The 12,712-nt window shown below is 47.1% G+C and overlaps 1 protein-coding gene across 1 annotated transcript in view; it reads left to right on the plus strand.

Annotated features, from left to right (window-relative positions):
- The window catches only part of SLC17A7 (solute carrier family 17 member 7), a 29,844-nt gene extending 17,390 nt beyond the window's left edge, over positions 1-12,454 (plus strand). The window contains exons 6-12 of the mRNA XM_060281242.1: positions 948-1,034; positions 1,166-1,308; positions 2,673-2,822; positions 4,626-4,758; positions 6,747-6,857; positions 9,101-9,228; positions 12,089-12,454. Of these exons, the coding sequence (XP_060137225.1) occupies positions 948-1,034; positions 1,166-1,308; positions 2,673-2,822; positions 4,626-4,758; positions 6,747-6,857; positions 9,101-9,228; positions 12,089-12,454 (1,118 nt within the window). The remainder of the gene's footprint in view (positions 1-947; positions 1,035-1,165; positions 1,309-2,672; positions 2,823-4,625; positions 4,759-6,746; positions 6,858-9,100; positions 9,229-12,088) is intronic.
- Positions 12,455-12,712: the final 258 nt, after the last annotated feature.

Consider the following 12,712-nt stretch of genomic DNA (forward strand, 5'->3'; position numbering starts at 1 on the left):
GCAAAACTCACTGGACATGCCCTAAAAAGTTGCTTTCACACGAGGACTGCTTCGCTTCTGAGGATTTGAGACAGTGGTTCCATACAGAGTTTAACATACAGTGGTGCCTTGACTTATGAATTTAATTCGTTCCGAAGGGACCTTCGTAGGTCGGAAAATCCGTAAGTCGAAAAGCGCCATTGGAAACATGATTTCCTATAGGAATGCATTGGAAATGGAAAAATTTGTAAGTCGAAGCAACCCCTATCTAAAACCGCTGCGGTTTCCGTTCGGATGTTGAGAAATTCGTAAGTGTGTGGCCATTTGCCCCATTTGTAAGTCGATAAATTCGGTTGTCAAGTCATTCGTAAGTCGAGGTACCATTGTAATGCCACGTTGTCTAGCAATTCCTAACTCCACAGCCAGGATCCTTCTGTAGTGTTTATTCAGAAGGAATGAATTCCCAGTTAGCAAAGGTCCCCCGCGACTTTCGCAGTTCCCCCCCCCTTGCAAATTCTGTCCCTCTTACTGTTCTTGCTGAACAGGAAACAGCACTGCTGGTGGGTAACTGACGAATTGCCCCCAAATTGCCCCGTTATTTGACATGTTCCTGTTTCACAAGGAGAGGATGTTGAACACTGCTTTCCTCTCGTCCTCTCCCCACCCCCTTTTCTTCCTTTTTCATAGCAGCTAGTCATGGAACAGCGAGTGTGGAAGCAACCTCAGAGGGATAACGAGGGTTGCTAGGAGTCAGGCAGTAAAGGCTGTTCCAGTCAAGCAAATGGGGGGCACTGCCCCACCAAGCTCAGCCTGCCATCAGCCAGACCCCCACGCCTGGCTGCCTTCTTCCTTACAGCCAGCTGGTCACCCTGACTTCTGCCCTGCCAGTCCCAATGAGCACCAGTCCCCACTGGGGTTAGGAATCCCAGCTTGTATCCCTAGCTAACCTTTCCCCTATACCTTTACAGGCTCTTACGCAGGGGCTGTGGTGGCCATGCCTCTCGCCGGGATCCTAGTGCAGTATTCCGGGTGGAGCTCGGTATTCTACGTCTACGGTAAGCCAGCCATGAGGCCAACGGGCAAAATAACTCTTTGGCTGCCATGCCTTCTCCGTTGCCCAAAGCTCGTTGGATCAGATCGTAGGTCCCTTCCCTCCAACCGTTTCTGCAATTCTGTCCCTTGGCAGGCAGCTTTGGTATCTTCTGGTATATCTTCTGGCTGATGGTTTCCTACGAGAGTCCTGCGCAGCACCCAACCATCACCGAGGAAGAGAGGAAATACATAGAAGAAAGCATTGGAGAAAGTGCCAGTCTTATGAATCCCCTTCTGGTCAGTGCCTTGCATTGCTCTCTTGCCATTCATATGGCGCCATCAACGTGCACGGAGCCTTAACAAAGTGTGGCGTAGTGGCTAAAGTGCCAGGCTACGACACCGGGAAACCAGGGTTCAAATCCTCCCTTGGCTGCGAGGCCTGGTTACTGCCTCTCGGCCTAACCTACCTCGCAGGGTTCTTGTGAGGATAATATGGGGAGGGGGGGGAGAACCACGTGCACTACCTTGAGCTTATAGGATGAAGCGTTGAAAAATGAAAATAAGAAAGAAGGCAGGAGGTAAAAAAGACAGGTCCCAAGCTACAGAGTTCCCTGGGAAGAGGGGTTGGCTGCTAAACCACTCTGAGAATGGTACCTGTGTGATGGGAATAGGGGGCACCCTTAACAAACTACAGTTCCCAGGATTCTTTGGGGTAAGACTAATTGTTCAAAGTGGTAAGGTAAAGGTAAAGGGACCCCTGACCATTAGGTCCAGTCGTGACCGACTGTGGGGTTGTGCGCTCATCTCGCATTATTGATCGAGGGAGCCGGCGTATAGCTTCCAGGTCATGTGGCCAGCATGACAAAGCCACTTCTGGCGAACCAGAGCAGCACACGGAAACGCCGTTTGCCTTCCCGCTGTAGTGGTTCCTATTTATCTACTTGCATTTTGATGTGCTTTCGAACTGCTAGGTTGGCAGGAGCTGGGACCGAGCAACAGGAGCTCACCGCGCCACAGGGATTCGAACCGCTGACCTTTTGATCAGCAAGCCCTAGGCTCAGTGGTTTAACCCACAGAGCCACCTGGGTCCCTTTTCAAAGTGGTAGAATACTGCTTTAAATGCCTAGTGCATATGTGGTCTAGTGGTGGTATAAGGCGGGTGTCCTGGGAGACAGTTCCAAGCATACTGGGCTTCAGGGCAGGGTTTTATGAGGAGGGAAAAGAGACATGTGGACAGGTGAGGGTGGTGAAGGTGGAGGAGCAAAGACCATGGGCAAGGATAAGAGAGAGCGGAGAGAGAAACTGTGCACACACCATACATTTAAAGCACGACTTCCCCCAAAGAATCCTGGGAGCTGTAGTTTAAGGGTGCTGAGAGTTATAGCTCTGTGAGGGGAAAACTACAGCTCCCAGGATTTGGGGAGCAAGGAAGCATATGCTTTAAATGTATGGTGGTGAGGAGGCAGACATTGAAGATCTCTCTGCAGTAGGGAGCTCTCGGCACCGGCACCTTCACGGGGCACCATTTTTGAGGAGGCAAGTGGCCTCGGAAGTCCTGCGACAGCACTGCGGTGGGGATACGCGAGGATGTGAGGCAACTCCATTAATGTTTCCACCTCTCTCTCTCTCTCTCTCTCTCTCCCCTCCCCACCTCTTGGCAGAAATTCAAAGCCCCCTGGCGCAAGTTCTTCACTTCCATGCCTGTCTATGCCATTATTGTGGCCAACTTTTGCCGGAGCTGGACCTTCTATTTGCTCTTAATTAGCCAGCCGGCCTATTTTGAAGAAGTCTTTGGCTTTGAAATCAGCAAGGTGAGAAAAATTGCCCTTGGTCTGAGGTGTGTGTGTGTGTGCGCGCGCGCGCACTCTTGCATGTGTCAGGGCAAGAAATTGGAAACTAGTCCATAAGTTCTCTTCGCTGTTTTTATTACTGATTTTGAAATTGTTCTAACCCAGTCTTGGGACCTACTGGTGAAGAGTGGTGGATATTGCTGCCGTTGTTAATTTATTAATTAGCAGAGGGTGTTTCATTCTGTGCTGATAAGAGAAAGGAAAGGTGCCCCTAGCCACGTGGCAATTGTTCTTCCATCGTATGCTGGGGCAAGGTTGAGCAGGAATGCACTCAGAGGAAACAGGCTCAAAAATCCAAAACAAAGTCACACACAGAGAGAAGGAACCAAGATGTTCCGTTTGTTAAAAAAATTAAAAATAATAAGTTGCATTACTGAAATAAATGCACTTTTCGACGATATTCTAATTTCCCGAGTTTCACTTGTATATTGCGCAAATGCTTAGAAATCCTGATACAGCTTATTTTATGGTGTGTCTTATTTTTGGGGAAACAGGGTATGTGCAGTATAGACTTTTTTTTAAAAAGAAGACAAATATAAAACTTCAGAAATTAGCAGGATCAAATTTCAGGATCCCAAAACGTACATCTACACAGCTGCAGCGCATGGGCAAGGTGTGGGTGTGTGGTTGGAGCGACAATCAGGCCCGGCTCTAGGGGTAGTCTCGGTGGCGCGGGGCGCCAGGGTGCTGGGCCGGCAGGAGGGCACTGCGCCCGCGCACCAGGGTTTGAAGTCCTTTGACAGAATTATATAATGTTTTCAACATGGGTGTTCGGTGGAAGGGCAGTTCCCCCACCACCAGGAACCATAACCCCAAGATTCCTGACTTTCACTTTTGTTTTTAAAGAGAGCATGGGTTATATCCAATGGGTTATTGGCAACTAAATTTCACTCAGACTAGACCCATTGGAATTAATGGGCCTGACTTAGCCATGTTCATTCATTTCAGTGGGTCTGCTTTGAGTAAAACATATTTAAACACCACCCAATGTTATCAGGCTAATTTCTCACCCAAAAAGCGAGAAGAAAGGTACCTGCACATTTTTGTCTTGTTTCTTTGAGTTTCTGCCATCGGGACGGAGATATAGAACAATGCAGGCAAGAACGAGCCGTCTCAAGAACAGTTTCTTCTCTAGAGCGATTTTGGCCTTAAATGGAAAGTCTGGACTTTGAAGTCATCTTATTTTACTTGTTATATTGTATTGTACTGCATTGTTTTAATTAGTGTTTTGTAGTAATTTTGGATTATGTGGAATATCTGAGCTTTATCTGAGTGGATGTGGTAACCGAGTAATTTCCTTGTTCCCGCAAGGGGACAATGACAGTAAAGATTATCTTATCTTATCAGTTTTACGCAACTTAAGAGTTTTCTTCAACTGAGCCCTACGTATAGTCAACCCATTGAAATTCATGGTCATGGCAGTCTTACTTTCAGTGGGTCTGCTCTGAGGAAGACTTTAGTTGGATAAAACTCTGAAGTTTGCAGAACCTGCTACATGAGACAAAAAGTATAGGCACTATTCTCATTTTTTTGTGTGAGAAATAAGCCGTATCCCGCCCTTCCAGTGTTCTGTTTGGACACAAACACATACACTGCCCCCCTCCCCACTTGAAAAATATCCTGCAGGTGCCCTTGGTCATAAAAGTAATGTTCAAAAGAAAAAAATACTCCACATGACAGCTGGATTTTCTTAACTGTTTTTAAACATCCTCCTGTGCCTGGAACTTATGGGCTGCCTCTTCCTTTTCATCTCTTCCTATGCAGGTGGGCATGCTTTCTGCTTTGCCTCACCTGGTCATGACGATCATCGTGCCCATTGGGGGCCAAATCGCCGACTACCTGCGGACGCGAAGGATCATGTCTACCACAAACGTCCGCAAGATGATGAACTGTGGGGGTGAGAGAGAAAGGCATTGTTGGAGAAAAGGCTCAGGGAGGAGGGTTAAGGCTTGGTTGAGAGATACCCGGACTCCAGTAAGGGGCAGGTGGCTGGCTTGGCAGTGGGAAAGGTTTCTAGAGAAAAGTGTCCAGGCTAGGAGCAGGGGACCTGCTGCCCTCCAGAACTTGCTCCCAACTCCCATCTGCCCCCAGCTAGCATGGCAAATATCCAGGGATGATGGAAATTGGAGCCCAGCAGCATCTAGGGCAGGCATAGGCAACCTTGGCTCTCCAGGTGTTTTGGAACTACAACTCCCATGATCCTTAGCCAACAGGGCCAGTGGTCAGGGATCATGGGAGTTGTAGTTCCAAAACATCTGGAGAGCCAAGGTTGCCTATGCCTGATCTAGGGGGTTTCGCACCCCCAGAATAGGCAGTACTGAGAGTGCCACAATATTTGAAGCAAATGCGTTCGAGACAGAATCCAGGAACTTGCACAGGTTTCTGAGAATCTCTCTTTTCACTGAGATTTCTTTCTTTCTTTCTTTCTTTCTTTCTTTCTTTCGCAGAGACAGGCACACCTCAGGTTTTTAGCACTCATGGATGCAAAATCCCTTAGAGATTCTTGTATTCTGCTTAGAATGCTTTTCTGGGGTTTCTAGTCGCCCTGGGCAATGGCGGCTTCACCCAGCAGTTTATTGTAGGTTAAACTGCCATCGCTCAGCCACCAGTGCCTGGTGCGCAGAGGAAGGGAAAAGTTACATTGGGAGCGGAGGCAGTTTCACCCCAGCACCTTGCGGGTCTGAGGACAATGCAGCTTGTTCCTCCCTCTGCTTTTCAACATTGCAATGTATCACTCTATCACGATGTTTAGCTGGTGATACATCACAGTGTTGAAAAGCTGATAACTCCCAGCCCTGGTTTCCTAGTAGAAGGGCTTGAGAAATCACCACATATCCCTGTCCTGTGGATTGCAGTGGACCCTGCGCTCTTGCTTTTAGCCAAGGTCTCCTCTTGCCCGTTCACTTTTCACAAAGTTGCAACCTCCCCTGACCCTCATTTATTCATGAATCAGTCTTATACCCAAGTCCATATAACCCAGGACCGCACTGCAGACCAAACCCTTAATGCTGGCCTTCCCGAATTTGGCACATTCTGGGTGTGGTTGGACTACAACTCCCATCAGCCCATGGTCAAGGATGATGGGAAGTGTAGTCCAGCCATGCCTGCAGGCACCAGGTTGGGGGATCCTGCCTTATGCGGAGAAAGGTCTTTCCCATCCCTACCTTTGATCTTTCTCCACTCAAGGCTGGCTTTTTTATTCGTTAGCTCATTTGTTACATTTTCATCCTGCACCATCAGCGCATCTCAGCTCTCAGGACAGCTGGAGATAAAAATAAAATAAAGTTACACAATCAACCATAAGATCAAACAGAGCCAAACATCAGCTATAACACAATAGATTTTTTAAAAAGCAACAACACAGTGGATAAATGAAACACAAGCTTCCAGAGTGGCTTAAAAGGATTTTTAACGCCTGGGAGAATGAATTGGTGTTGAAATGACACATGCGTACCATGTGTTGTAGATGTTGGGGAATTGATCTTAAGAACATCAGAAGATCCATACTGGATCAGGCCAAAGGCCCTTCTAGTCCAGCACTCTGTTCTCACAGCGGCCAGCCAGATACCTGAGGGCAGCCAGCAAGTGGGATCTGGGTGCAACAGCAATTTTTTTCCACCTGCGATTGCCAAAAACTGAGGCTTTCTGTATGCATAGCATATGCTCTACGGCTCATTTGCAGCCCCGCTAAGTTATGACACCCTTCCCTTTACATTAGCAAAAAAAAATAGCAGCACGTACAGCCACATGTAAGTTTTATGTACACCCTGCTCTAGTTTCTTATGCAGCGCAATCACAGTCAGAAGATGAAAATAGACAAAGCTGTGCTTGTGTGCGGGAGCTGTGTATCCGCACTCACTTTCTCTGTTCTTCCTTCTTCGTCAGGTTTTGGCATGGAAGCCACACTCCTCTTAGTGGTTGGCTATTCCCACAGCAAAGGCGTAGCAATTTCTTTCCTTGTTCTGGCCGTGGGTTTCAGCGGTTTTGCTATTTCAGGTAAGCTCTTAGGGACCTCCAGTTGTTGCTACAACTACAACTCCCTATATCGTCAGCCACTGGTCATGCTTGCTGGGACTGATGGGAACTGTAGTTCAGCCATGAAAGATTCCTCACACCTGTGTTAGGGCGTTGTGGTACAGTGGAACCTCGGTTTTCAAACGTAATCTGTTCCAGAAGACCGTTCGCCTTCCGAAACGTTCGAAAACAGAAAACTGAAAGCGGAAGCCTCAATCCAATAGGGAAACTCAAAACGGAAGCCATGTGGTACGTTTGGCTTCCGAAAATCGTTCGAAAACCGAAGCGGTTTTTGGCGTTTGAAAGCCGAAACGTTTGACTTCTGAGACACTCGAAAACCGAGGTTCCACTGTATTCCAAATTGAAGGTCCTCTGCTTCCCACAACAAGTAGGGATCAAAGAGGAATTAAGTTTGTGATCCTACCTAAGTCACACTTTCTGAAACAACAAACAAACCCAAACAGCCAGGCTCTGAAATGCGAAATTCTCTGAAGTTTGCAATGCACTCCTCTAGCCAAGTAGAAGAACACATACTGGGGTAAAGTGTGCATTAAAGTGCATATAGTTGTGAAAACAATGTCATACATTATGTATATATAGTGCATTATATCAGGGGAAATTGGCCTGCAGAAATATGTATATTGGGCAAAATTGTATGCAAACATGTATGTTAGAAGCAGGGCTTTTTTTCAGCCGGAGCTCACCAGAGTTCAGCTCCAGCACCTCTCAGGTGGGTGCCATTGCCATTCTAAGAGAACAAGGGTGAGCTTGGGAACCTCTTTTTCTAGAAAAAATAGTAGAAGAAATTCACACTAAAATGGTGGTGAATTTTCATGAGGGCTGGTTGGTTGGTTTTTAGCAGACTGAAGAACTGAATCTATTGGGAAAATAAACTGAGAGAACCTGAAATTGTAAGGTTCACCCATCCTTGCCCACAACTCCCACACAGTGGGAAGCCTGACCTGGATGCTTTCTGATACCCGTATAATCCATCCTCATTAGGTGCACTTTTTCTGTGTGGCCCTTGGAGCCTAGTCCATGCCCACTGGCAGTGGAAGGGGGTTGCGTTGGGTGTGGCCTGACCTGGGTGTGGCCTGAGGGGGGTGACATTGCTGCCCCGTCCCCTGGGACACTCGCCCCGTCCCCCTGGGTGACTAGTCCCGCCCCCGGGTGCACAGCATGTGCGCCACTCTGGGTCCTGGAGCAGCTAGCTCCACCTCTGTCTGTGCCCCCTCTCTTTTGGCCACACCCCTAACCCCCCTTGCCCTGTGCCCTCTGAGTGCTTTTGCCTGGCCAGCACGTGCATTGAGCTGTGATGTCCTCCATGTTTCTGACTGGCTTCCACCGGAGGTTGGGCATTTTATGCCACTGTTCCCAAGCTGTGGAAGGAACATTTGCAAGCATCCTCACTTTTGGGGGTTTTTTTGGAAGACCTTTTTTATGCCGACAGGGCTATGTGGGTGTTTACATTTTTTGATGGGTGGCCAGTTGTTTCAATCATTTCAATGATTGTTTTGTACTGCATTTAATGGGTTTTGAAAATCTTTTTAACCAGAGCACAGGATTGCTCTGTAAGAGGCAATAAGGAGAATACCTCTTTCAGGAGATCATGATTAGGGAAAACACAAAAGGAGGGCAAGGGGCCCACATGCTTATTTCTTTTAACTTTGTTTCTGTTTATGACAGCAGAAGTAAGAGATATTTCAAGTATCTCATAGAAGCAATAGGGAACTGCATACGGACTCTAACTGCAATCTAACACCAAACAACTCTGATCTTGCGTGAACTTACAGGGGTGGGGAATATCTGTTAGTAGTTCTAGTGGTAAACTGTAACATTTTAGCACATTTGGACGCTTCCAGACAGAGAAGCGTAGAGAGAGTAGATTACAGAGAGAGTAGATTACATTGGCTATTTAATGAGCATTCATTCTGATTTGTTTGCGGGGAGGTTAGATGCTAGTGCATCAGAACAAGTGTCATCCCACTTTTTCCAGTGCGTATTTTCTGTCATTTCCTTTATTGCAAAAAGTCTGATCGTTTTTGGGAAGCGGGTTTGTTCAGGACTTCCCAATCATTGCGCAACCTGGATCGGCCAGTATGTAATTGCATACCGCTTTAAAATAGTGATAGTCTGGAAGCAGGCTCACAGTGAGTACGTTAACTCCAAAGTTAGAGGAGAAACTGATGTAAATTCCTTTCCATAACCCGCCTCCTCGCTTCCAGGATTTAATGTGAATCACTTGGACATTGCCCCCCGATATGCCAGTATCCTCATGGGGATCTCCAATGGCGTCGGAACTCTGTCAGGGATGGTGTGTCCCCTCATCGTTGGAGCTATGACCAAACACAAGGTAGGAATCAAAGCGCCTGAAAGCGGGGGGGGGGGGTTGCTTGTCCTGAGAACTACCTGTTCCCATAATTTCTATCCTTCCGATTTGGTTCTCCAAGTGCTGTTTATGTGGCCAAAACACATGGAAGAGGTCTGAGCATGCTGCCTAACAATATGTTCTCTTCCTGATGGTTGAGAGTGGTTGGATGGGGAGGCTGAAAAACTGATGGGGGGCAGCTAGAAAAGGAAGGCAGAGGAAGAAATACGTTTGTTGTTGTTGTTGTTGTTGTTGTTGTTGTTGTTTCATTTCACTCACACAGGGGTTAAATTTATGGGAGCCGCATGTACGTGAAATCACATATACGGTAGCCATAGCTGCCAAGTCTCCCGTTTTTCACGGGAAACCCCCGGATTTTAATCCGTTTCCCGCTGTTATCCCAAATAGAAAAAAAATCCTGGAAATCCCCTGGACTTCCTACCTGCCAGGGAGGCTCCATTTCGGGTGCCGCTCTGCCCATGTCTGGGCACCGGAAATCTGGCAGCACCGGCACCGGATGTTGCTTCTACGCATATCGAAACATGCGTAGAAGCGACTTCCAGTGCCGCGCCGTTGCTGATCCCGCATTTTTCAGCGGGAGACTTGGCAGCTATACATATAGCGGGAATACCATCTACAAAGCCCACAAACGCTCTCTAAACCTCTGGAAACTCTTGAAAAACCCTTTAAAAACTGCTTACCAGAGTTTCCCCCAGTGCTTTTTTTCGGGGGGGGGGAGATGCAGGGGTATGCATACCCCTAAACATTTTGTGAGTCTAAGTTTGGCCTCATTGAGGGGCAGTATTTCAATATGAATAGGAAAATGAGAGTACCCCTAAACATTTTTTTAAGGGGAGGGGAAGTACTGCTTCCTCCAAGCCTCCTTTCTCAAACTCCAATTCTCCACAGGTCGGTGCAATGGCTCCTGGGATTGCTCTTGCAATGGCTCCTGGGATTTCTAGCTGCTCTTTTTGCCATTTCTGTGCACTCCTTGGGCCGTTGTTGCCCTTTTTTTTTTTTGCACCACTTCCGGGTTCGAATCGGATTATTTATTTATTTATTTCGCGGCGCCACACATGTACATGGTGGCATGCGAGTTGGTCACGCGCAAGTTGGGAGTTTCCTGTATTACTAATGCTTCGCCAGCAGGTCCCAGGGCTGGTTGCAATGTTAACATTTAGAATTACAAACGCTTAAAATATTACATGAATACCATGGATATACCATTGACATGTTAGGTATGTTAGGTTGCTTCTGAACATGAATGTTTCACTTAGCTACCATGGCTCTTTCTCCATCTCAAAAGCTTTGCTAGCATTCCCCCCCAGTACTATGTTACATTTTTAGACTGTTATTTCCATATGCAGTGATTCTTGACTAGATTTGTTCTTCCTCAGGTTTCTCATTTATTGCTGTCAATGTCCTCTTTGACCTATAGAGCAGCACCATTACCAAGGCAAACCCTTCGGTCCTTCCTGTATATTTTATACCTGGGGATAATTGTATCCCATTGATTATCCCTGTCCTACCAAATTTCTGATATTCCCACAGTATCTGTGTTCTTTTCTAATAGCAGACACTCTAAACTCACACTTTGGTTGTTGTTTTTTAATAAAAAAAATGTGTATTAAGAACATTTTTACCCTGCCTTTCTGCCAAACGCAATATGAGGCACTTAAGAAAATCAATGGAATATATAAACAGGGGTTTGGGGGGGGGGGAGAAAGATGAAGCAGGGTGGAAGCACCAGCAGATAACACCAATTAAATTGTAAGAGAGAATAAGCAAAGAGAAAAAAGGGCAAAGAGTACAAAACTCAGAACTTGGGCATCTTCTGGGCCCACAACCAAAGGGGGGAAAAAACACCACTTTAGCCAGCAAGGTGGACAACAAAAGGATTGCCTGGTCAAGCAACAATGGAGAAGAGAAGAAATGATCCATAATGAATTGAACAAAATGTTTTAAAGTACTTGCCCCCCCCCAAAAAAAACCGGAGTCCTTTCTGTTGGGAGATAATTCAGACTGAAATTCCCAGGTGTCAAAAAGGGTTATTTATGTATGCCACTACTGCGGCACATGTTTGGTTAGCCCAAAAATGGAAAAACGAGCGAGGTCCCAACCAAAGAGGAATGGCAACTTAAGTTGACAGAATATGCGCAGCTTGCAAACTTAACCTATAGAATAAGAGAACAAGGAGAACATAAGTTTAGAGAAGATTGGAAAACGTTTATTGAATATATGGGAAATAACTGTGTCCAGCTGAAAACGCTGGCAGCATTGATAAATTCAACAGTGTAAATAAGTTTTGATGGGTGTAATAATGGAATACTGAATGGTATAGTGTTTGTAAAATATGCAGGGATTTATGATATGTAAAATGAACTATGGAAAGAGAAGAAGGGATATCTTTAGGATGTAAAAATGAGTATTTTAAATTGTAAAACAGAAAATTTAATGATGTGAGAAGGTCCTATCACACGTCCCTGTTAAATGGGCCTAGTCCATTAGGGCAAATGAAGTACTATGGTCAATGGGTGCAAAAGTGGGACGCATGTTTTCCAAACTGCACTCCTGTGTGACATGGTCCTGTGTCACATGGTCCACATGAGAGCACAGCACCTAAAAACGTGCCTTTTGGGCCACTGCAATCTTGCGCGTTGTACTCTCGCGTCCCCCAAACAAGATGTCCCGGACAGTTGACGGATATTTGCCAAGGACCCTCTTGGGTGGCCTACATGGATTCCCTGGGGTCCGAGGACCAACCATTAAGAACCACGGGAATAAATGAATGAAGTACTTTCTTCGGTTATCCCCACTGACCTCTTCCCTCTTTCATTCCCCACAGACACGGGAGGAGTGGCAATACGTCTTCCTCATCGCCTCTCTAGTGCATTACGGGGGCGTCATCTTCTATGGGATTTTCGCCTCTGGCGAGAAGCAGCCCTGGGCCGAGCCAGAAGAGATCCACGAGGAGAAGTGCGGCTTCATCCACGAGGACGAACTGGCCGACGAGGAGGACGAAGCGGCCCGGATGGCCGCAGGAGGGGGTGGGGGAGGAGGAGGAGGAGGAGGGGGCTACGGCGCCACTAAGAGCACCAGTTTTGCCAATGGAGGCTGGACGGCTGACTGGGACAAGAAGGAAGAATACGTCCAGGAGCCTGGCAAAGATTCGTATATGTACGGCACGCCAGGAGAGAGGGACTTATCGTAGAGATGCCCCATCCCTCCTTCCGTGTGGGATGCTGGGGCCTTGGTTCAGTCCTCTGGAGTGAGGGGGGAAAGGCCTGTGTTTAGGTTGCTTCTCCCCCTCCCCTTTCACTTTACCGTCCTTTCCCACCCACCCCTCAGTTCTGGTACAACCGTCCAGACCCACTGAAAACTGCCTCCCTCTTCAGCCTCATATGCCTTGGTAAAAAAATCCAAGGGCACCCCCACCTCCAAACCTCCCTCCTTCCTTTCCCACAGGCTC

Source organism: Zootoca vivipara, chromosome 12, assembly GCF_965207765.1.
Source record: "Zootoca vivipara chromosome 12, rZooViv2.hap1.1, whole genome shotgun sequence".
NCBI lineage: Eukaryota > Metazoa > Chordata > Lepidosauria > Squamata > Lacertidae > Zootoca > Zootoca vivipara.